General features: G+C 40.0%; 1 protein-coding gene across 3 annotated transcripts in view; it reads right to left on the bottom strand.

The window, feature by feature from the left end:
- Nucleotides 1-22344, bottom strand: part of MACROD2 (mono-ADP ribosylhydrolase 2) — an 854218-nt gene that overhangs the window by 246819 nt on the left and 585055 nt on the right. For all 3 annotated transcript variants that reach the window (XM_068675719.1, XM_068675720.1, XM_068675721.1), the window contains one exon: nt 4946-5019. In XM_068675719.1, the coding sequence (XP_068531820.1) occupies nt 4946-5019 (74 nt within the window). The remainder of the gene's footprint in view (nt 1-4945; nt 5020-22344) is intronic.

The raw sequence follows: 22344 nt of genomic DNA, 5'->3' as shown, positions 1-22344 counted from the left end.
ATTGTGCAAGAGAAAGAACAATACTTTGAGCTAAATGTGCTGTTAAATTAAAGTCTTTTCTTGAGCAGGGAAAAGGTCCTGAGGCTTTTCATGTCAGTGACATAAGGTAAGGCACACAACGAACATTTTTTATTTTTCACCCTTTCAAGACACATAGCATGATCCTAAAGTACAAGCAAATAACAATTACTAAACTTCCCAATGCTCTGCTGCAAAAGCGAAACAAAAACGAACACCAACAAACATAATGCCACCATCTCTCCTAAAACGTCGGGAGGGACAAGTATTTAAAGGTGTCACATTTCCTTTGTGATACGTTATGGGAAGTCAAGTGGCAGTATCTCAGACCTTCCCAAATTATCCCAGAAAGAAACATTTCAAATTGTTCAAAGAGCTTAACGTGCATTTTTAAATGAATGCCAGTGTATAATTCCTAAAGGATGGGATCCAATTCTATTTTGTGCTCTGAAGAATTCTATTAAACCTTCAGAGCACTTTGCGAGATGTGAAAATGCAGTTTGCTAAAGAGATAGCCTAGGTGGTCTGCAGTAAATTAACCCAGTAGTGCTGACTGTTGCCATTCCTGCAAGCTTGCTCCGAGGGATTTCTATGCTTACAGTGTAACGCCATTTACCAGCTTCTAAACTAGATTTGCCCTCTGGCTGCAAGTCAGCAGACCTTGGTGTAAAACACGGCCAGAAATTAGTTTGACTTAGAGTTGCATTTCAAAACCAGAAGAGTGCTGCGTGTTACATACAAGTAAGTACTAACCATTACTTACAATATTGCTGTTTTCCCTAGCGGTCTTTATGTAGTTAAGTTTTAGGCTGCTGCCCTGCCTAGCTGGTGTTTGGCGTTCAGTAAATTACAATAGATCTCTCTCTGTTGCTTTGTAACAATTAACCTCAGAAAGGAGCTAACTCCATTTGCATGGTAATGAGACATTCATCTGAGTGACATCGAAGTTAAGCATGCTAATAAGTTTTTATGCAAACACCTGAGGGGTCAAGCACAACAATGGACTTGGATAAGAAAACCTTTCATTAACTGCAAATCACTTTTCTTGTAAATACTATGACAGAGAACTTCCTGGGACTCTAATACAGCTTGCAAGACATTTCGGAGTCATTTCAGTTATTTTCAGGGCCCCAGGCAGACTTAGGAACATAGCCACTGATTTATTTGTATTTTGAATTAATATCAGGTTGGATAAAATCTTCATTTTAGCATCAAAGGAGGCAAAGCACTACATGAAGGTAGAGAGGAGAAGACAACAATATTGCCTTATCTTTCACAAATTTGTCACAGTTTCCTGGGATGCAGAAAGACAGATAAGACACAGCTGCTGTACAGCACAACAAAGACTTATAAATATGTCAGGTGTTTCCATCTTATTTACCTATTTGGTTTTGCTAAGTGTGTTGCCATGTAGGCACATTTCCTAGTGAGCAGATTACCATTTTGGTCTCTATCTTTCACTAAAATTTCATGAGTTCATTCAATACACACCCTACACGCAGAGTCTGAGATCTGAGGACGACCAGCACCAGACATTATCGCAGGGATAACTGGCTGCCAAAAATCTTTGTGACAGAAGGAGCAGAACCCGGACAGGATTTCTCAGGTGAAGACAAGGCAGATTCCACAAGAAGTAAGGAAAGGAAGAAGGCAACTGATTCATTGAACTTCAGCACAGCCAACAGCAAAAGGCCTCTTGTTCAGGCGAGGAGGCTGGTAGCAGGACACTGACCCATTTGATAGCACAGCCAGCATCAAGGGAGTGGTTCTTGTTAGGCGTAACAGGAGTGAAACACGGGCAGCCTTCTGAAAAGCTGGCCTCACAGCAAATGGAAAAGGTTTTGCTCCTAGGCTAGAACATGTGAGTTTAAATACATTTAAATATCCAGTGGCTGTAGTTGGAGCTGTTCTGTCTTCATGAGCAAAGTTTACAGAAAGGTCTATATTGCAAGGTATGCAGTAAGAATAGACTATATTGTTGAGACATTAAGAAGTCCCTGTCATTTTGGTTGCTGTACAATGAACTACTTTCAGGAAAAGTTTGGGTGATGTACAATATTACTACTTAAAGCCCAAAATCTAATCCAAGGGAACAAAGATATGCAAAATACAATGGGTCAGAATAACACCTGACACTGAGCTATGGCAGTTTATTTAATATAGCTGAATTATACACACCTTCCTATAAGCATTAAACAGGAACCCAACAACTGTATGCTTCTCAAAGATCCCTTTCACTGCATAAGTCACTGCTTTCTTCAGTAGAAGTACTAAATATTTTTATTTTGCTGCTGACCTACTTATGACATGTAAAATACGCCAGTATGCCACAATCTAAAATTCAAGACAGTAGATTGCAGGAATAGTTTATGAAGAGAGAAACCACTGTACAAGAAAGTACAAAGCTATGGATAACCCTACCCTCGAAACCTATCTTGACTGAAATCTAGTATGCCATTTTCTTCAATAATTAACAAAAGCTCTTTGAGTTTGCTTCTGAATTCTCTGATAGGTAATAATTGCTGCAAATTGATCATATGCATGCCTTCAGGCACGCCAAATAGCATGAGACCTGAGCATCATGACATTTTGACTCAGGGTGTTCAGAAATGTTTAATACTACAGTTATTAACTATAGTAATCCAAACTGAAAAACAAAACCAACAAAAATAAGACAAAAAAACAACCGTGATGTAAGCTTAATAGGATAATTTTTAACAATACATCTGTGGTCAGGACAGCCTGTGCTCCTTTCACTCTCCAAACTTTGTAAACTACAACTATTAACTTAAAAAGAATACAGATGAAACTGGAATTTGTGGGGAGTGAGTAAGTAGGTTTAGAGCTAGAGTGCCAAGACAACCAAGGAAATAGAAGGGAAGGCATTTGAGTGAGGAAGGAGGAATCATGCTTATTCGGTGTTCCTAGTTTACAGTAACCTGTGCAAACCACAAATGTGTTGGAATTTTATGCATTTCAATCACATAGAATCATAGAATCATAGAATATCCTGAGTTGGAAGGGACCCTTAAGGATCATCAAGTCCAACTCTTAACACCGCACAGGTCTACCCAAAAGAACTCACTGTCAAGGAAGTAACATTTGCACAAAGTGCTTAATGCTCAGATAAAAGACAAGAACATGTACGATAAACACTGCCATTTCAATCACTGTGCTGTGAACCGCAAGTCTCCTTCCAAGACAGAGCTGAAGGTTTCTGAAAACAAGGGAAGGAACTCACCAGAAGCCTATGACAGGAACCAAAAAAATAGGGGGAAGCAGCGCACATGCTAACTAAAAGTAAGAAAGAAGGAATGTGTAGGGCATGCAAGGGCTTGCAGGCCAAGTCATGCCAGAAGCAGAAAAAGGGAAGACTCAAAGTGTACATTTGAAGCAAAAGTTGTCTTACAGCTGAGAAGCAACAGCTGAACTCCAGAGCAGAATACTCCAGAAAAGAGTTTTCATTGAGAAAACAACTACACATTTGATAGGCAGTCTACCAAACCATTTTATTTTGTTTTTAGTAATACCACAAAGAAACAAGTAATTAAGGGGTATATATACAACACACTCAGCTTTTGAAATAGAAAAGTTTAGTTCCAAAATTAAAATAAATAAATAAATAAATAAATAAATAAATAAATAGCCTCTTTTTCTTCCATTATATAGCAAAAATACAACCAAATGAAATTAAAATATAGTTAAGCACTAACACTCCATTTTCAAAAAACATAAAGCCTGTAGTTAGGCTGGTAAGATGACACTTACGCATCTTTAGTGTTAAAGATGAGTGTCCATCCAAAATTGCTTCACTGCTCAAATATCTAATCTATGGAAAGAAAGCTGCTAAGTGCTTCATACCGCATTGTCCAAACATGCACGTTTCTTGGCGTACCTTTTGGCACTCAGGTTTGTATATCTCAATTTACTGTTCAAATCTCATCATAGTATTTCCTTTCAGTTCAAAGTTGGTCAAAAAGCAAACAAAAAACTCCTACAACCTACTAAATCGCTACCCTTGTTTATCAGAATCTCTTAACAATAAGGCCCCCCAAACATATGAATAAAAGAAATATACTACTAATTATGCTCCTGTGCCTAATATTTCTCCACTCCAAGCTTTGTTAAATACCTTCATACAAAAATACTCAACAACTTCAGCCATGTGAGATCTGCCTGCTGACTGTCATTACCAGGAAACAGGCATATCCTCAGTTCAAGACATAATGATTATTTTATTCTATCACTTTGTTGCATTCTTCAATTCAATGCTAGAAACTATCAGCCTGCTAAGAACAAAAACCAGAGCAAGAAAAAAACCTAGAAAGGGAAGATATGGATATCATTCTGTTGAAAGCATTTTGTCTTGTAAAAATAATCACCATAGTGTTGTCACTGGAAGAACACCAGTCCTGTTAAAAATTCAGTTGTGTCACAAGTTTAGCAGGTGTTCCAGGGAAAATGAACACTTAACTGTAAGCAAATCAAAAATTAATAAAAATAGGAAATACTATCATACAGCTCTTTACTGTAAAGTGACCTCTGGAACACCGCTGACCTTTGGTGACTGTTTCCACTGACAACTATTATATACATTTCCTTTCCAAGAATCTCCTCATTATTAGATGAAAACTGTGACGCTCAGAAACGGCTTAGAAAGAGAATAGTCTTTTACTTTGCCAGGAAAGATTACAATACAAAGGAAATGCACAGTATGGTTTCAAACAAAGGTATTTCCTCTGAACTCCAGTGAAGCTTGTAAAATGTAACAGTCTTCCCCCAGCCACATTGTCCTAACCTGGTTTCATTTGTTTTAGACTAAATATTCACTTCAAGGCTCAAGCTGGTGTTTACTCTTTCTACATTTCCGGAGACAAAGTCCATAAGCATAAATAAAAATTTGGGAAAGTTATATTTTATTTCATACCTCGTTGTGATTCTTGCTTAACCATTCCTTAATAGTGTTAAGGGCAATGACAGCAGCAGGCTCATTTGGAAAACCTAAAGACAAAAGAAATGAGAAATAAATAGAAGGCACACATTTTATACCCCAATAATAAAATAAAAATCTGGATTCTGCCACCCACCTTCTTTGGACTAGGTTTGAGACTGCATTTGGTGACCGCTCTATTCTAAAGATTTGGTTAGAAGTTTTAGGGGACACTATTTAGGTGTCCCCTAAAACACTCCCAGGTTTGTTTTTGTTTGCTTGCTTGTTTTGTTTTAAGTCTGGTTAGAAGTTCACAGCACAAGACCACTAGAAACAATAGAGTTATACACATGTCGCGCTAGGCAGGCAATGATATAACATATATCACAGTAACAAATGCTAGGCTTACATCTCATGGCACACAAGAAAAATTCAGACATTTCTTAAGGCGTAAGATCTTTCTTTCTTTAATCCATCTGTCAGCAAAACTATACAACACTATGATCCTAATGCCATAGGCCTCATATGGATAAAAATGTTTGAGTTATAAATCTCTTAATTTATGACCTAAAACATAACAAACAACTTTGGAAATTAAAGAATTCATGAAGCATAAGCATATGAATTTAAGGCCTGATACTGCATGATATACTAGCAATAGCAACTCCCCCCAGCACTAAACAATATCAGAAATCTTTCTAGGGATACAGTCTTTTTGCTTTGATGGTCTCTATCTATCAAATCTAAAGATGCTTTCATTACTTAGGCAGCCTTAATTTAATTTTCCTTTAAATTTCTAACTTGAGGGCAGCAAATCATTTTTTGTGAGGATTTAAATATAAAAACCCATAAGCTGTATGAATAGCCCTCAGTAGGTTAGATTAATAGAACAGCCTTTGAAGAGGTGGAGCTGCAGGCACAATGTACAAGCAAAAAAAGGCTCTAGACAGAAACAGTCATGAAATCTGGCATACAGCTGCATAGATACACTTTTTTTTTTTTTTTTTTTTTTACATTACACAACAGTGTAGCACAAACAGAAAATGCAGACAGTGCAACTATCAGTAGATGCACCCAGCTTTTTGACCTGGCACGTTATCCTCCAAAATCTATCTTGTTTAACTCTTTTCAGTTCAGTGCTAGATGAAAAAAAAAATAAAAAATAAAAAATAAAAAATCCCTCTACCCCTCTTTGTCCCCAAAACATTACTGCCCAGAACTGAACTCAGTTTTGTAAGGATTTTTTGTATTGGTACGTACACTCTTTTAAAGTCAGAAATGACAACAATCTGTAGCAACAGTAGTAGGTGAAGTAGTCAGTGGTTGGGTAACACTGACATTTAGTATGAGCTTCCTTTCCTCACACCTCTCAAAAAAGTATAGATGTATTTATTTGCTCCCACCCCCAGGTCCAAGATGGAAAATTAGCCAAGATCCATCAACTATGGATACTTCCGCTGCTGCTAGGAAGATGTATTCTTATGACATTTAATAATGCTGCTGATACCATCAAGGGACGTGTCTTACAACAGCAGGTAATGAATGCTAACAGAACCCCAAGCCTGATGTTGGTCATATGTAGGAACAGACCTCTGAGCAGTCTGCTCAAATTAGCAATATTTTCTCTAACAAACCACAACTTTGTAACACAGAAATGCTGTGTCCAGAGCTTGGTAGGTCTGGGTGGACATACAATGAACACCATGCAGAGGGAGGAATGCATATTTCAGACAACTGATATACCATTGTTTATGCACTGAATGGTTTATTTCCAGAACAATCCTCCCTCCAGTAAGATTCACTTTTCAGGCTTGTTTTTCACTCCCCTGCAGTAGGGCCTTTGCCCAAAAACGTGATAACACACTAGCAATTTTATAGAATCATAAATCTCTCAATAAATCGTTCATTATTTAGGAAACTGCTGCCTTACTAACCAGTCTTATATAGAAGCTTATCTACAAAACTGGTGTTCAATTACTCCCAAGTAACCACAATGTAAAAGAAATTGTTCAGCAACAAAAATAATAATAATAATTAAAAAAAAAAACTTGAACCTTGTGTATGATTTCAGAAAACACCTTAAAATCCATAGAAAGCTTTTATGACCACAATTACAAAAAAAAAATAAAAATGTTTTTAGTGTTTTACACGCATTTCTGGTAAATTTAATGAAAGGATTACCTTCTCGGCTTTTTGTAGAGGCAGGATGGAATTTAGCTTCCTGTTCCATACCCTGCACCAGCACAAAAGGCTCTGTGTCTCCGATTCTCAAACACAAAAACATTCGGTTTTATAGCACTGGGTTAAAGGGAGATAAACTGAGATGGGATCTTTTTAAACACGTTTTTGTGTTGTTTTTATCTCTAAGCTACATTTGTCTGCCATAACATTTCTGGCCTGCTCCCATACACACACACACACCCCTCTCCACTTTCTTTCAGCAAAAAAGCAATCTCAGTGAGCACGTGGGAATCAAATTACTTGAGAGAAATGAGCTCGAGGAGCCTCACAGTTAACCGACTGCTGGAGCAGCAGCTCAGACAATTCCGGCTAAAGGCTCAATTTCACAAAAGATAAAACAGGTAAAGTAATAAGAGTGACACTGGCCCATGTTACTGCAGTGAGCGCTCCTCCAGAATACTGAAAAGGACAAGGGCACAAAAAGGCAAAGAAGCATTTGCCGTAAGGTGCAGGCAAGCAGTACCTCTGAAGGACCTCACTGGGTTTATGTGGTTACAGACGAAGGGAAGGTTGCAGGCCATACGTCATCGATAGGCATGGTGTATAGCGTGTACCTACCAGTGCTCACAGGACTCCACATGGACGGGCCTTCCTACATGCCCAAGTGGCAAAACTGGCATTTTGGCAACAAATCCCGCTATGCCACAAAAACCAGCACAGGATATCTTTGGTTGCTGAAAAATTCCTTGGTTCCTTGCTATTCCAGCAAGGGGGGATTGTGCTGCAGCCCCCCACATTTTGCAGTGCCCATTAATCGCAGCTCACCATCTATTACCAGGATCAACTCCTGACCCTCCAAGTGCAGAAAATGCTAGGAGTGATTAGCCGCTGCCTCTTGTGCCCCTCTCAGTTCGGGAACCCTCCTTTAAAGTACGGCTTTATTCGCTACTGCTCACGTGCTGTGGTGGGGTTCGTGCAAGCCTGGCACATCAGGAGGAATGAAGGTCCTGCAGCAAGTCCTGCTAGGAAAACTCTCATGTTTTTGCCCAGTTGCTTCACAGCTCAAGTCATCAGGTGTCCCTCCAGACAGATCAGCTGCCTTCGTATACAACCATAGAAATGTGACTGCGAGCTTTCACAACAACTTGGGTACCAGCATCAATCTGTCTATCCGCAGACAAACTTAAAAATTTCACAGAATCACAGAATTTCTAGGTCGGAAGAGACCTCAAGATCATCGAGTCCAACCTCTGACCTAACGCTAACAGTCCCCACTAAACCATACCCCTGAGCTCTACATCTAAACGTCTTTTAAAGACTTCCAGGGATGGTGACTCCACCACCTCCCTGGGCAGCCTGTTCCAGTGCCTAACAACCCTTTCGGTAAAGTTCTTCCTAACATCCAGCCTAAAACTCCCCTGGCGCAACTTCAGCCCATTCCCCCTCGTCCTGTCACCAGGCACGTGGGAGAACAGACCAACCCCCACCTCGCTACAGCCTCCTTTAAGGTATCTGTAGAGAGCGATAAGGTCACCCCTGAGCCTCCTCTTCTCCAGGCTGAACAAGCCCAGCTCCCTCAGCCGCTCCTCGCAGGACTTGTTCTCCAGGCCCCTCACCAGCTTCGTCGCCCTTCTCTGGACCCGCTCAAGCACCTCGATGTCCTTCTTGTAGCGAGGGGCCCAAAACTGAATGCAGTACTCGAGGTGCGGCCTCACCAGAGCCGAGTACAGGGGGACGATCACCTCCCTAGCCCTGCTGGTCACGCTGTTTCTGATACAAGCCAGGATGCCGTTGGCCTTCTTGGCCACCTGAGCACACTGCTGGCTCATATTCAGCCGACTGTCCACCATCACTCCCAGGTCCTTCTCTGCCTGGCAGCTCTCCAACCACTCATCTCCCAGCCTATAGCTCTGCTTGGGGTTATTGCACCCCAGGTGCAGGACCCGGCACTTGGCCTTGTTGAACTTCATGCAGTTGACCTCAGCCCATCGGTGCAGCCTATCCAGATCCTCCTGCAGAGCCTTCCTACCCTCGAGCAGATCGACAAACGCACCTAGCTTGGTGTCATCTGCAAACTTACTGAGGGTGCACTAAATGCCCTCGTCCAGATCATTGATGAAGATATTAAAGAGGACCAGCCCCAGCACTGAGCCCTGGGGGACGCCACTAGTGACTGGCCTCCAACTGGACTTGACTCCTTTCACCACGACTCTTTGGGCCCGGCTATCCAGCCAGTTTCTAACCCAACGAAGCGTGCGCCAGTCCAAGCCAAGAGCAGCCAGTTTCTTGAGGAGAATGCTGTGGGAGACGGTGTCAAAAGCCTTGCTGAAGTCAAGGTAGACCACATCCACAGCCTTTCCCTCGTCCACCCAGCGCGTCACTTTGTCATAGAAGGAGATCAGGTTCGTCAAGCAGGACCTGCCTTTCATAAACCCATGCTGACTGGGCCTGATCGCCTGCTTGCCTTGCAAGTGCCGCATGATGACTCTCAAGAGGATCTGCTCCATGAGCTTCCCTGGTACTGAGGTCAAACTGACAGGCCTGTAGTTTCCTGGGTCTGCCCTCCGGCCCTTCTTGTAGATGGGCGCCACATTTGCATATTGCTCGTTTCCTTTCCTCCTCTTTGCATATTGCTAGTAGATGTATACACTCCTACATTCACTCTCTATGATTAATGAATACGCCTTCATACTCACCAAAAACACTAAAACAACACATCCTAGTATCATCACACAAAAAAACACCTCATCTGGATTATGCTGCTTCTGGTACATCATTGCACAACTATTACACGCAGAGACAGTCTATGAAGGCTTTACAAGATCTTCTAACTTAGGAGCTTCCTCATCTGTTTCCAGGACTTTATCACCTAATTCCTGGAAATTATAACACTGACCTGAGGCATAGCTGGTGAAACAAACTGGACATTATGCAGGTTCTAATGGTCATAATTTTTGAGAGGAGTGATAAGATCTTACAGAACTGTTTCATATATTTGATATTAAACAAATGTGCTCATTTAGAGAAAAAGTGCGGAGGGGGGACTGAGAAAGAAGTGTGAAGATGCATGCTGAAGTTCCTCTTACATTGTCAGTTGATTCCCTGGAAAACAACTAGTAAGAACATACAAGTCCCCATGTTTCATTAACATTCAGAAAATATGTGATGAACTCCCTGTTGTTAGACACTCTAGGGCAAATGCTCAGCCTTTTGTGCTTAGGGGATTTAGCATAGAAACATTCATACTATTGTGATGTCTATTACTGTATGCCTAATTTGTCTGTGTAGTATCTGGAAAATATATACCACGAGTTCTTCAATGAATAACAGTGTAACAAGGATTTCGTGAAATAAAATTAATAGAAATCTATTTCAAGGACTCCCAAATTGTATGGAGATGCTTGTAGCTTTATCTGTCTCTTTTAGTGTGCTCAGTCCAGTGTTGCATATTATTAAAAATGTCCAGCATACAAGCAGGTAATGCTACCTCCCCATGAAAAGTCCATTAAGAAAACCTAAGTACGAAATAAACAACCTCTAGCATGACATAGCTGAAGATGATGATAAGAGACAATACCTGTTAGGTTATAATGCTAACAAGCAAACGTCAATCCAGAAAATCATTTCAATCGCTGCAGGGGTCAGTGTTATAATTTGTCACTTTAACCGAGATGTTTTCTGTAAATCAAGCTATCCTTGTAAAAAAGGTCTGCATCTTTTTTTTTTTTTAATTATTATTATTTTGTTAGCACAGTCTAAATACTAGATAGGTTTTTATTCATTTCAGACTGCTCCCTTCTCTGTGGTTTCCAAACACCTCATCATAATCTTAATATACTTATTTTCCAGCTTTAATGGTTTCATTTCAAAGCAAATCGTGAAAAAATAAAAAAAAAAAACAACACAAATACTCATTAGGAGTTTCTCACACTTTCTCAGAAAAATATCTACACTGGCATGTTTGTGCATATATCGAGGATGTACTTTAGGATGTTTACGGACTGCTCCTGTGCTTTAAAATCAAACCCAATTCCCTTTGTTTAGGCAACAAGACTGCCAAAATGTAACAACTTCCATTATTTAGTTTATATTAAACAATGTTTAATAACGTATGAAGGAAGTTCTAACAGTAATTCAACAGTAACGTTTGACACTGTGGAAGCATATTGAAGGTCCTCTCTGCACTCAGTACAATGGGGTATTTTCCACCACACATCTAGTGTTTGTTGTGTGGGAATCGTCAGCACCAGATGGTATGGAAAACCAACTTTTTCCAGGTTTATTTTTTTAAAAGGGCACCAAACATTCATCCCATATATTCTGAAATCCAATATTATTCCAAGAACTAAAACTGCTTTCTGATTCAGAACAGACATGCGAACAACTGAGCTTCATTATGGTCATGTGGGTTACGGCTGGCTATTGACAACACAGTAATCATAACACTTCAACCTCATCAATGTATGACAATAAAAAGAAACAAATGAGATGCATAGCCCAGCATGCCTGAGGTGAGGTTACTCAATACACTCACTTGTCCTTCAGTTGTGAAACTATCAGGAGTATAATCTTGCAACCGATCCCATATAATCATCTTGTCAAAGGCGTATTTTAGTAGTCAAAATGAATTCACTCATGCTGGGCTGATTCCCATTACCATGGTAAATCCAGCTTTTCTGGAAGCTGAGATAGTAGCATTCTACCAACAAGTTCAGGCTGTCACTATTGTTGGGTCATTTTTTTATTTTTATTTTTTAATCACCGCGGTCGTATGATAATTGGATAAACAAGCTGAAAAGGCTCCTAGCTGGATATTTTTGAGGATACTCCTGATCAGAAATCAGCTGCAGCCCTAATTTGGATTGGATGCATTGAAGACTAAAGAGAAAAGCCATGAATCTTCTGCCAAATAGCCTACTTTGCCTTATTAAACTTGTTTAGCCAATGAAACCTTACCAGCTGCCCACTCAAATATTAAGTCTCAGAAAGACATTGAAAATAAGTATTTTTGAAAGAAAGTAACTTCTGTTACTCCAGTAAACAAAACTGCACCTACTCACTGTATTCACTTTAAACTATGCTAGAGTAAGTAATTAGCCTGCAAATATAATAACAAAGGAAAATTAGAAAATTTCAAAATGCATAAAAAATATTTGTCTGAAGAAATGTCTTTAAGCTTCTCTCAAGCAAGGAGCATGCTTATTCATTTTCCTTGACTAAAGAAATTCAGCGGCAACAGAAAAATAAATACAGTTCCTGAAGAATGACTGCCAATTGCATTTAACCACTGACATGATAATGAGGCAGCTGGTAGAGGATGGTTAGTAAATAAACCCAAAATGTGCATCTTGTGCATCTAGCAGTGAATATGGGAAACAGAATGTCTCTGCTCTGCCACAGTGACACAAAGCAGGTGGAGTACTGAAATAACAGAGGGTCCTCCTTCGTTCACGGAAGCTCATCGGGTAACTCAGTGATCCCAAGTTAAGTCAACCAGGGCGAGCACTGGCACCAGGAGATACCAAACCATGCAAGTCAGCAAAAACAAGACAAGTTGCAGGCCAAGAAGCACTGGCTCCTGACAGCAGGGCTGGCTCTGTCTCAGCTTGTCAAAGACACCCGGAGCACACTCATCGCTGTGCTGAGCGACAGCGGCCTCCTGCCCCATCAGCACGGTGACCCACCTTCATCATCTACAGGTCAGCTGCGGTTCTGTACAAGTGCAAATCTGGGCTTGGCTTACAGCTGCACTGAGGAGAGGTCAGTTACAAGAAGGCGGCTGGGATGGAAATAAACAGGCCATCTGCTGGCTCTCTGACATGCACGTTACCATACCATACTTCATTTCACATTCTACTACATAGATATCATCAGAAAATGTCCATCATATAGTGGAGATAAAAGTATCAGCTGAATATAGAAATATACTATAATTACTTAGGCCATTTGAGCAGAGAGCGCCTTGTACTAACAAGTCTGAGGACTCCACTACAGAGAAGAAGAAGAAAAAAAAAAGATTTTAAGCTTACTTAGCTGTTTGATGTTTGTTAGCATTGGTGAGGAATGAAAAAAAAAAAAAAAAGGACAGGAGCTTCCCTATGAGCATGAGAGCTACCTTACTGTGAGAGACAACATACCTGACTTCTGCAGGAGAGCTGCTTCTTTGCAAGAATTTTACTTTTCTGCATCAGTCAGTACATTTTTATTAGAAGTTGAGATTGTGGTTTCATTCTTTTTCCAGCTCTTATAGGGAGTATGCTTGCAGGGGGACCACATCATGGATAAATGCATTCTCTAAACGTCATCTAAAAATATGTGGCAAGCAATACTCAGACATTCTCAGAAGCAAAATGTTTCAGAGCTGTGCTGTTTACTGTGTTGCATGATGGAGCTTTTCTGTCTGTCAGAGTATTTTAAAATGCTCATGTGGAACATTAAGGCTTCAAGCTGAACATAATAGGGGAACAGCAGAAAGATACCACAACACTGAAAGTGAAGAGATCTCACTAGTCTGGCAATAAGCATCCTAATATGGTAAGAGAAAGCATATATAATGCAAATGCAAGCAAAAGATATACTTAGAGAGGTATTATAAAATCTACCTATGAGGATGTCTATTCAATGTTTGTGTAAATTACACAGCCATTTAGACATATGTATACAGTTGTTCATGAGATGAAGTACATCATTCTACTCAAAATGCACTCTGCACCCTATCTAGAATTGCCATTCCAGAAACAAGGGTACAGAGAAATGTTAATTGAAAGAGGTTTCAAAGTGTACATGAACTTCTTAATGCAAAATATTTCATCTTCTACTCATCCATATATATCAAGTTGCTGTTTTTTTGGTTTATTTGTCGTATTTTTTTGGGGGGTGGCAACAGAATACAACAAAAGCAATTTGATACAAAGTGTAATGCACTAGTCAACTGTGAAATCTGCCATCATACAATGAATTGAACATCAGTGGGATATTGGCTTTATTGTAATTACAATTCCAACAAGGTTAAACATGTATTTCTACCCACTGATTTGAATTAAAAAAAAAAGCCTTGTTCTTTACTGAGCCAAGGTGTAGGAAATCAATCCTACCCTCTGGAAGTGTCTTTCAAGAGATTAAAAGAAAGGAGAAAAAAATGCCCCCCTCCTACTTCCATTTTAAACTGGTTGTTTTTCTAAAAAACATTGTCTGATACAGTGATGCTTAACCTTCACTGACACTATCCCAGGCCCTCCTTCACACGCAACTCTCCTATGCACTGAGGGAAGCCTAAGCACCCAGAGATCTGCTGCTCAGCAATAGGAATAAAGTACAATCCTGGACCTCACAAAGCCCTGTTCCCCACGGGAAAGCATCCTGAAATTGATTGCAAACTCTAATTGAAGCCTCGCCTGAAGTTGAGATATTCTCGACGTGCCTCTCCATGCTGGAGGTCCCTGATGTCTACTAATGCATCTTCCTGCGCTACAGGCTAGGTCAGGGGAGAAATCGCTGTGAGAGGCTCGCTCTCCTCCTTGCTGAGATGATCTTTATGCAGACAGGGGGAACAGGCACTGACCATAGTGAGGGTAAGTGCACTCGGGTGCAGCAAGATGGGAGGTGCAGCAAGAAAAGGGGGAGAGCACAGGAGCTCTTGCTGAAGGATGGGGTTCTGAGTTCTGGGTTTGCAAGAGAATGTCAGGGCTGTCAGCTCTGCCAGAGCTCAGAGTATCCTGACTGAGAACAGTTAGTAGAACACGGCATGAGTTAGAAGTGCAAGGATTTAGGGATACGCATGTATATAAGGGAAGACAAGCTGCTACAGTGAAATGAAAAGAGATGACAGTAGAAAAAGTCTGAGAAACTTCAGAGGAATAGGACATACATAGGCAATGGACAAAAATATACACTCAAAAGAAAACAGCCAGCATTGTCAGCCCAGCTCTATCCTTTAAATCACTTCCACCACATTCAATTGCTCTGACAGATGCAACCCAAAGACCTAGCTGGATTATCTAAAACCAACAGAGTACTTGGTGAAGGCCATAAGCGTACAAGAACAAACAAAACAATCTGACATTATTTCTACTGAAGCACAGTTCTTATCTCCTCTCCAAGGGAAATCAAAGATTTCCTAAGAGCACATAAAGAAAATCAGCTGAAACTACATATACTCAGCTCCTTGTGGACAAAAATGAAACAAAGATGTTCTTTTATCTTTTCCCCCAAAAGACTTATACGGAAAAGAGTTATAGGGCAGGTTGGGTGAAAAAGGAATACACTGTGTGAGGCATGTTTAATATACTTAGTTTACTCTTTTTAACAAATACATTATTGATTCTTGGTTTGGGTATATTATTCACACCGTGGATTTTTTTCCATTATTGCCTCAAGTAGCGATAAACCATGGTAAAGGGTCACACAGACCAACAGCTATTGTACTCAAGAAATCTACATCAGCTCAAAACTGAATTATTTCCAGACAATCTGGATTTCAAAGTTGTCAGTACATTTTCGAGGAACAGAGACAGGGTTGCATTTTTTATTTGATGCTTAATGGCTACTATTTTTCAATGAACACTGAGGTACCTCATAATTCCTTCAACATCAACTACATGAATGCTGCTGAAACAAGTGCTCATGCAAGATGTCCAGCCTGGGACATCATTATATTAACATTTTTTGCATTCTTCTTTTTTTTTTTTTTTTTTTTTTTTTAACAGGCAGCATTTTTTCCTCCTTGCACAGATGCTGTATCACTTCTGTAGAAAATACATTTCAGTCAGGCAAGAGATGAACTCCATATGAAAAAAACTATGTACGGCAAGGGTTACGGCACACCTCACTTGATTCTATGCTAATATATGTATCATCCTACCTGACAACACAGTCTAGATACTTAACTTCATTTCAGGCTGTACTGCCGTACCTTTGTGAAGTGAACAGAAAGTGCATGGGAGCTGCCAGCAGCTACTTCACACTCCCGCCAAATGCTGCACTGAAAATGTGTTGTCCTCGTTCTGTTCTCTCAGATCACAGGAAGTTACACAAAAAGAGAAATGTAATTGGAAAGAGTTTGGGGGATTAATGGGAAAGCTGACTTCAACCACAGATAAGGAAAACTTGAAATTCAGAACAGAACAGAAAACTTGAATCCAGAACACCTGACCAGGTACAACCATGCATCTCATACTTCCAATGCTCTTAACAAGTCCTCATATGCTAAAGAGCACGGAACCAACAACTACAGGGTAAAATACACAAATATCAATCTCTTGCAAAACATGGACTCTTCTTTGGCCTCCTGCTTTTAAGGTCTCATTCTCTCACACGATAATTTAATTTTATGTACGCCTCTGTTGGCAACCCCTATTGCAAGGCTTCTCTTAACTGCCAGTCAGCCCCTGGCATCAGTTGCCTTTTAGAACCATAGAATCATAGAATATCCCGAGTTGGAAGGGACCCATAAGGATCATCGAGTCCAACTCCTGGCACCACACAGGTCTACCCAAAAATTCAGACCATATGTCTAAGTGCACAGTCCAAACACTTCTTAAACTCCGACAGGCTTGGTGCCGTGACTACGTCCCTGGGGAGCCTGTTCCAATGCACGACAAATCTTTTAAATCCAAAATACACAAGTTGATAAACAAAATGTCCTGGAGCTCATCAATTTCTTCACGATTTCAAAAGATCACAGTATTAATTGTTGATCAAGTGTTTGCTTGTTTTTTTTTCTTTTTTTTTTTTTTTTAAACTATGTTTTCTGTTAATATCTCTAATTTGCATTTCACTCACAATTATGCATTTTCTGAGTCTTACTTACTTCAATTAAAAAGGAAATTAAATAACTAGTCAATGGCATTTCCAATCCTATGAATTCATATCCAGTTTAGTCTTGATATGAACTTTACATCTTAACAGTTGTTTTAAATAGCATTTTCAGCATGCATTCTTACAAGTTACTGGTGTGATACTTTTTTGAAAAAAACATTATACAAGCAAATCTGTTTTGCTTGAGCAAGTAATGGAAATTCCCAGTGTTTAGAAAGGTTTAACAACTATCAGTGCTTGTGGTTAGACAGCCATTGGCATATTTGGCTTTACAGTAAAAAGATGTCATTGTGCAAGAGGCCATTCTCCAAGAAAAATAAAACATTATCAATGTCATTTTGAACAACATTCACACCGATATAGGACAAAGAGAAAGGCCAATGCAAACGACAATTACTTCAGTCAGAAACAATGCCCATATTTGAAAAGAAGGAGCCTATGCTATGGTTGGTTAGATCAAGCAGTGGAAGACTATGGAAGACTAAAAGATTTCTTTTGTCCAACAACCCAGTACAAATAAGCAGCTGATCTGAACAATTTAAATGTAAATTTCTTACCACCTGTCAGACAAGTGAGATTAGAAGACCTCCACTTAAGAAACAGGCATCTCCAACCGAAGTCCTTATGTGAAAACTGACCTCCCACCTCAATTTCCTTGTAAATGTGGCCACGTGGCAGCAGAAGTGGTGGTTTATTCCAGTACTTTATTAAATTTAGCTTGTGTATATGCTAAGTGTGAGATCACCCACACTGCGCCTCAGGAAAACTATACTTTCAAGACAGATAACCACACTTTACATCACAAACACAACTAACCCTCTCAGAAACACAAAATCCCAGACTGATCACAGAATCACAGAACTGTGGAGGTTGGAAGGGACCTCAAGAGATCATTGGGTCCAACTCATCTGCCAAAGCACATGTCCTAGAGCAAGTTGCACACATAGGTGTCTAGATGGGTCTTGAATATCTCCAGAGAAGGAGACTCCACAACCTCCCTGGGCAGCCTGTCCCAGTGCTCCATCACCCTCACCGTGAAGAAATTTTTTTGCATGTTGATGCAGAACTTCCTGTGCTCTATCTTGTGGCCATTACCCCTTGCCCTGTCCCCACAAACCACTGAAAAGAGGTTGGCCAAATCTCTGTCTCCCACACCTCAGCTATTTATAAACATTAATAAGATCCCCTCTCAGTCTTCTTTTCTCAAGGCTGGACAGACCCAAGTCTCTCAGCCTTCTCCTCACAGAGGAGATGCTCCAAGCCCTGTATCATCTTTGTGGCCCTCAGCTGGACACTTTCCAGGAGATCCCTGTCTTTTTTGTGCCAGGGAGCCCAGAACTGGACACAGTACTGCAGGTAAGGCCTGACCAGAGCAGAGTAGAGAGGGAGGATCACCTCCCTTGACCTGCTGGCCACACTCCTTTTAATGCACCCCAGGATCCCATTGGTCTTCTTGGCCATCAGGGCACACTGCTGACACCGAATCAGTTCAAAAGAGCTTTTTAAGTGACTGAAACAGTGTAAGAATAAGTCAACCTTACTGAGTTGCTTCAACTAATGAGAGTTCTGTAATTATTTTCTTAATCATATCAAAAGGTCCTCTCTATATACAGAATTACATTAAAGATAGCTTGCATTAACACAAGAGATGCATTTCTCTAGATTGTGAGAAATGCTACCATAACATTTACAGTTGGACCTGAATTATTTCACTAAATTATCCACCTGAAAATCTCCCAGCTGTGGTCACCACCCACCATGGCACAGTTGCCCCCACATGGCTGTGGAGGACCTATCCTGTGACAGGGGGCTCTCCACGGTGGAATAAAACTGGCCCTAACAAGTTTAATTTTTTTTTTTTTTATTTCACAGTCATTTACACCATCAGCAGTCAGTGACTTCCACAGGACCGCATGTGCCCCCTGTGTTGGCTGGAAATAGGGGGTCCCTTCACTCAAGGAAAAGGTCTCTGCCCTTCCTACAGCTCTCAGAGGTGAATAGAGAACCCCGCAGCACAGCCCTCAGCTTTTCCCCTTCCTCCTGTAAAAGAAAACAAAACTGCACAGAAGAGGGAGAATTATCACCACATGTGATAAAATCTATTTAGGTGTCGTGGCAATTCAGGCTGATTTACATGGAAAGGTAGCTGCGGTTTTACCAGTGCTCCACACAGCAGGAGCCTGGAGGCAGAGAACAGCCTCTCACAGCGCTACACCTTAAAACAGGGAAAAACATCGCACCAGCTCTCCTCCTCAGAGTACAGTGATAACATACGAGATGCTGAGGAGTGTATTTAAACGAAAATCAAACTCGCTAACACTGCCCAGCCTCTATGTTCTTGCCCTTCCCCCGTGTAGGTGTCAAAGGGTTGCAGCGGCGCCTCTGTGAGGGAGCCGGGGCTGCCCCACACTGGTTCCAGAAGGTTCCGGCGGCCACAGGGCAGGGCCCAGCCCCTCAGCAGCTGGAAGAAAGGGCAGTGTGGTGCTGGGCAATTCCATTTTCTTTCACCATAACACAAAATTTAAAAGACTGTAAAATGAAGTCATGGTAGGAAACAGAAAGAAGCTAATAAAAAAGGCAGAGAGTGGAAAATGAAGGCATGAGGGTGCAAATTTGTGAGATCAACATAAGAATTTGCTCAAAAGCATGTTGGGTGGGGGAGCAATTCTTGTTAGATTTACAAAACTAATAGTCATTCTATAAGAAGAGCGTTTATTTTTATAAATCAATTGCTAAACAAAGGACCTCCACAACAAGGCAATAAAACATACAGTGCCAATGAGTCAAGACCAATAGGCTCAATATCTATGTTTATTTAAATTACACATATTTGTATATGTGCTTTGCAAAATACTATTACACAGCCTGATGCTTATATAAATAAAAGTTAGGGAGCATACACTACCTACCTGGAGATAGGAAAATAGTAACAAAGTTGGTATGTTTATGCCACTGCAAGTCTTAATATCACTACTAAAATTATTTGAAAAAGCAAACAAAGATACAGTCACTCTCTGAACTAGTTAGGAATAAATCCAAAGAAATTATACGAACACTGTAATAGATGCTAATCAAGCCATCTTAAAACACCTTATATCCAGCACTTGGTATTTAACTTAAAAGTATTCTATGAACTGAGAAAAATCAGTGGTGGACATTGCAATGACAGAAGGATCTCCGAAGTTCAGAAAGGTCAAAGAAGCAAGATTTGTATTCCTTTGAAAATAGGAGATTGTAAGTAGACCTCCCTAAAATGTAAAAGAATTTGAATGAACAGAATGAGCAATTGCTACAAGGTAACCTGAGTTCATGCAGGCACTGAAAGAAGGGAACACAAGCTCAAATTCAGAAACCGCCTCTTCTATAGAAATTGGGGAAAAAAATTCCCTACACAAATCAAAAGAGCAGGAAGGAAAAAAATGCTAAGGATGGCAATCAGACTAGCTTAGGCAAACAGTTTCAAAACTGGTTAAAAAACTATCTGAATAGAGAGCTACTCTGCAATAACACTGCTAAGAGTCAAAGGAGGAAATGATGCACATGTGAGCTTCTGGGACATTTTTTGTGCTGAAAGTATAATGTTTCTTAGAATCATAGAATCATTAAGGTTGGAAAAGACTTCTAAGATCACCTAGTCAAACTTTAACCTAGCACTGCCAACTCCACCATTAAACCATGTCCCTTAGCTCTACTTCTACATTTCTTGAAGACCTCCAGTGATGGTGACAAAACAAATTCCCTAGGCAGCCTGTTCAAATACTTCCCAACCCTTTCAGTGAAGAAAATCATCCTGAAATCCAACCTAAACCTCCCCTGGCAGCACTTAAGGCCATTTCCTCTAGTCTTATCACTTGGTGCATGAGAGAAGAGACTGATCCCTGAGTAAGGGTGCACAGCAAATTGTTGATAAAGATACTGAGGATGCCTTTCCCTTGTTCTGTATATGTGAAGGACTAGGATAATACCATCAGTTATACACTGAAAATAACTGATGATTGAGAAGGGTGGAGGTACTTTTGAAAATTTAGTGAATTAATGAATGGAAAAAAAAATAGAAAAGACAAAACACCAAACACCAACTAATTTTAACTAATTTTAACTAATTTTAACAAAGCAAGATCAGGGTGGAAAGACATCATCTTCATATCCAGCCATAACAAGAGAAGAAGATGCTGACTCAAGGAGCTCATCCCTGTCCTCCAGGAGTTACCCCATGCTCAGATCTGCTGGCTGAGATGTTTGTGTAAATATTCTCCATGACTCCTTGCACTGGACAGGCTGCGGGAAGCAGCAAGACAGAGAGGTTCAACTCATCACCTTAAAACCCTCAGAAGGCTTCATGGAACGCACACCACTCATGAGGGGTGGTAGCCAAATATGATACTGTCTTAACCACTGAAAATTATAGACAAATAATTCAGAATTGGATGAAGCACATGATTACCTCCTAGTGTTTATTATGCAGATATTTAGGTTTGTTGTGAAGGAAAAGGAAGACAGTTTTATCAGATCTGACATTGTGGGGGAAGAGAGGAGCATCACCATTTAGAGATTCACAGACATTAATATATTCAGTGGGCGGTGACAAAAACAAGCAATAAATACCAAGTAATCTAAATAGCAGGGATCATACATTAAAAGTTACAAAATTAAGACTGCACATGAAATTCAGACAGAGCCATTTTGCTTAATAAGTAGAAAACGAATGAAATATGTTGACAGTAATAGTCATAAGAAAAAATAATAAAAAATAAGTAGATTAAAAAAAATTGTAGAGGTAACAAAATTTAAGACACCTTCTGACAAGGCATGGAGCCAAGGCTAAAATATACTCAAAGTGCACATATCAAGGTGACCTCTTCCTAACCACAATACCAAGAAGTTTCAATAATTTGTCAATTTTTTTTGTGTATTTTTTAATTAAAATTTTTAATTTGTCTATTAAGTAAACATAATTCATAATCCAAGGTATTTTTTAAATTCATAATTTCTTGAAATCATATGTAATTTAAGCATGCTTATCAACTACAGGTCTATGTTTTATTGGAATAAGCACTGATGTAGAAACATTTCTATCTGTTCCTTTTCAGGAAGTGTTCAGCTAGGTTAAGGTCAGCATAAATGCCATGTAATCAACATGGGAAACTCAGAAGGTCAACCAGTAGGAAAAAAATATATCAAAAACAAAACAAGCTTTTAAAAGGCTTAGAAAGTAAATTCTTTAACATCAAATGCTTGAAATTCCACAACTAGGACATCCCTGACTGCTCTTAATGAGACGATTCGGAATAGGCTGGCAATATTAAAGAAACGCAATAGATAGAACAGTATTTTCCCATCTTGAACTCTAGTGTAGTTTTGGAAAACATGAATTGAAAACATACATGGGGAGTTAATAA

This window comes from Anas acuta, chromosome 3 (genome assembly GCF_963932015.1).
Source record: "Anas acuta chromosome 3, bAnaAcu1.1, whole genome shotgun sequence".
Classification (NCBI taxonomy): domain Eukaryota; kingdom Metazoa; phylum Chordata; class Aves; order Anseriformes; family Anatidae; genus Anas; species Anas acuta.
This window is presented reverse-complemented; position numbering and strand designations above follow the sequence as displayed.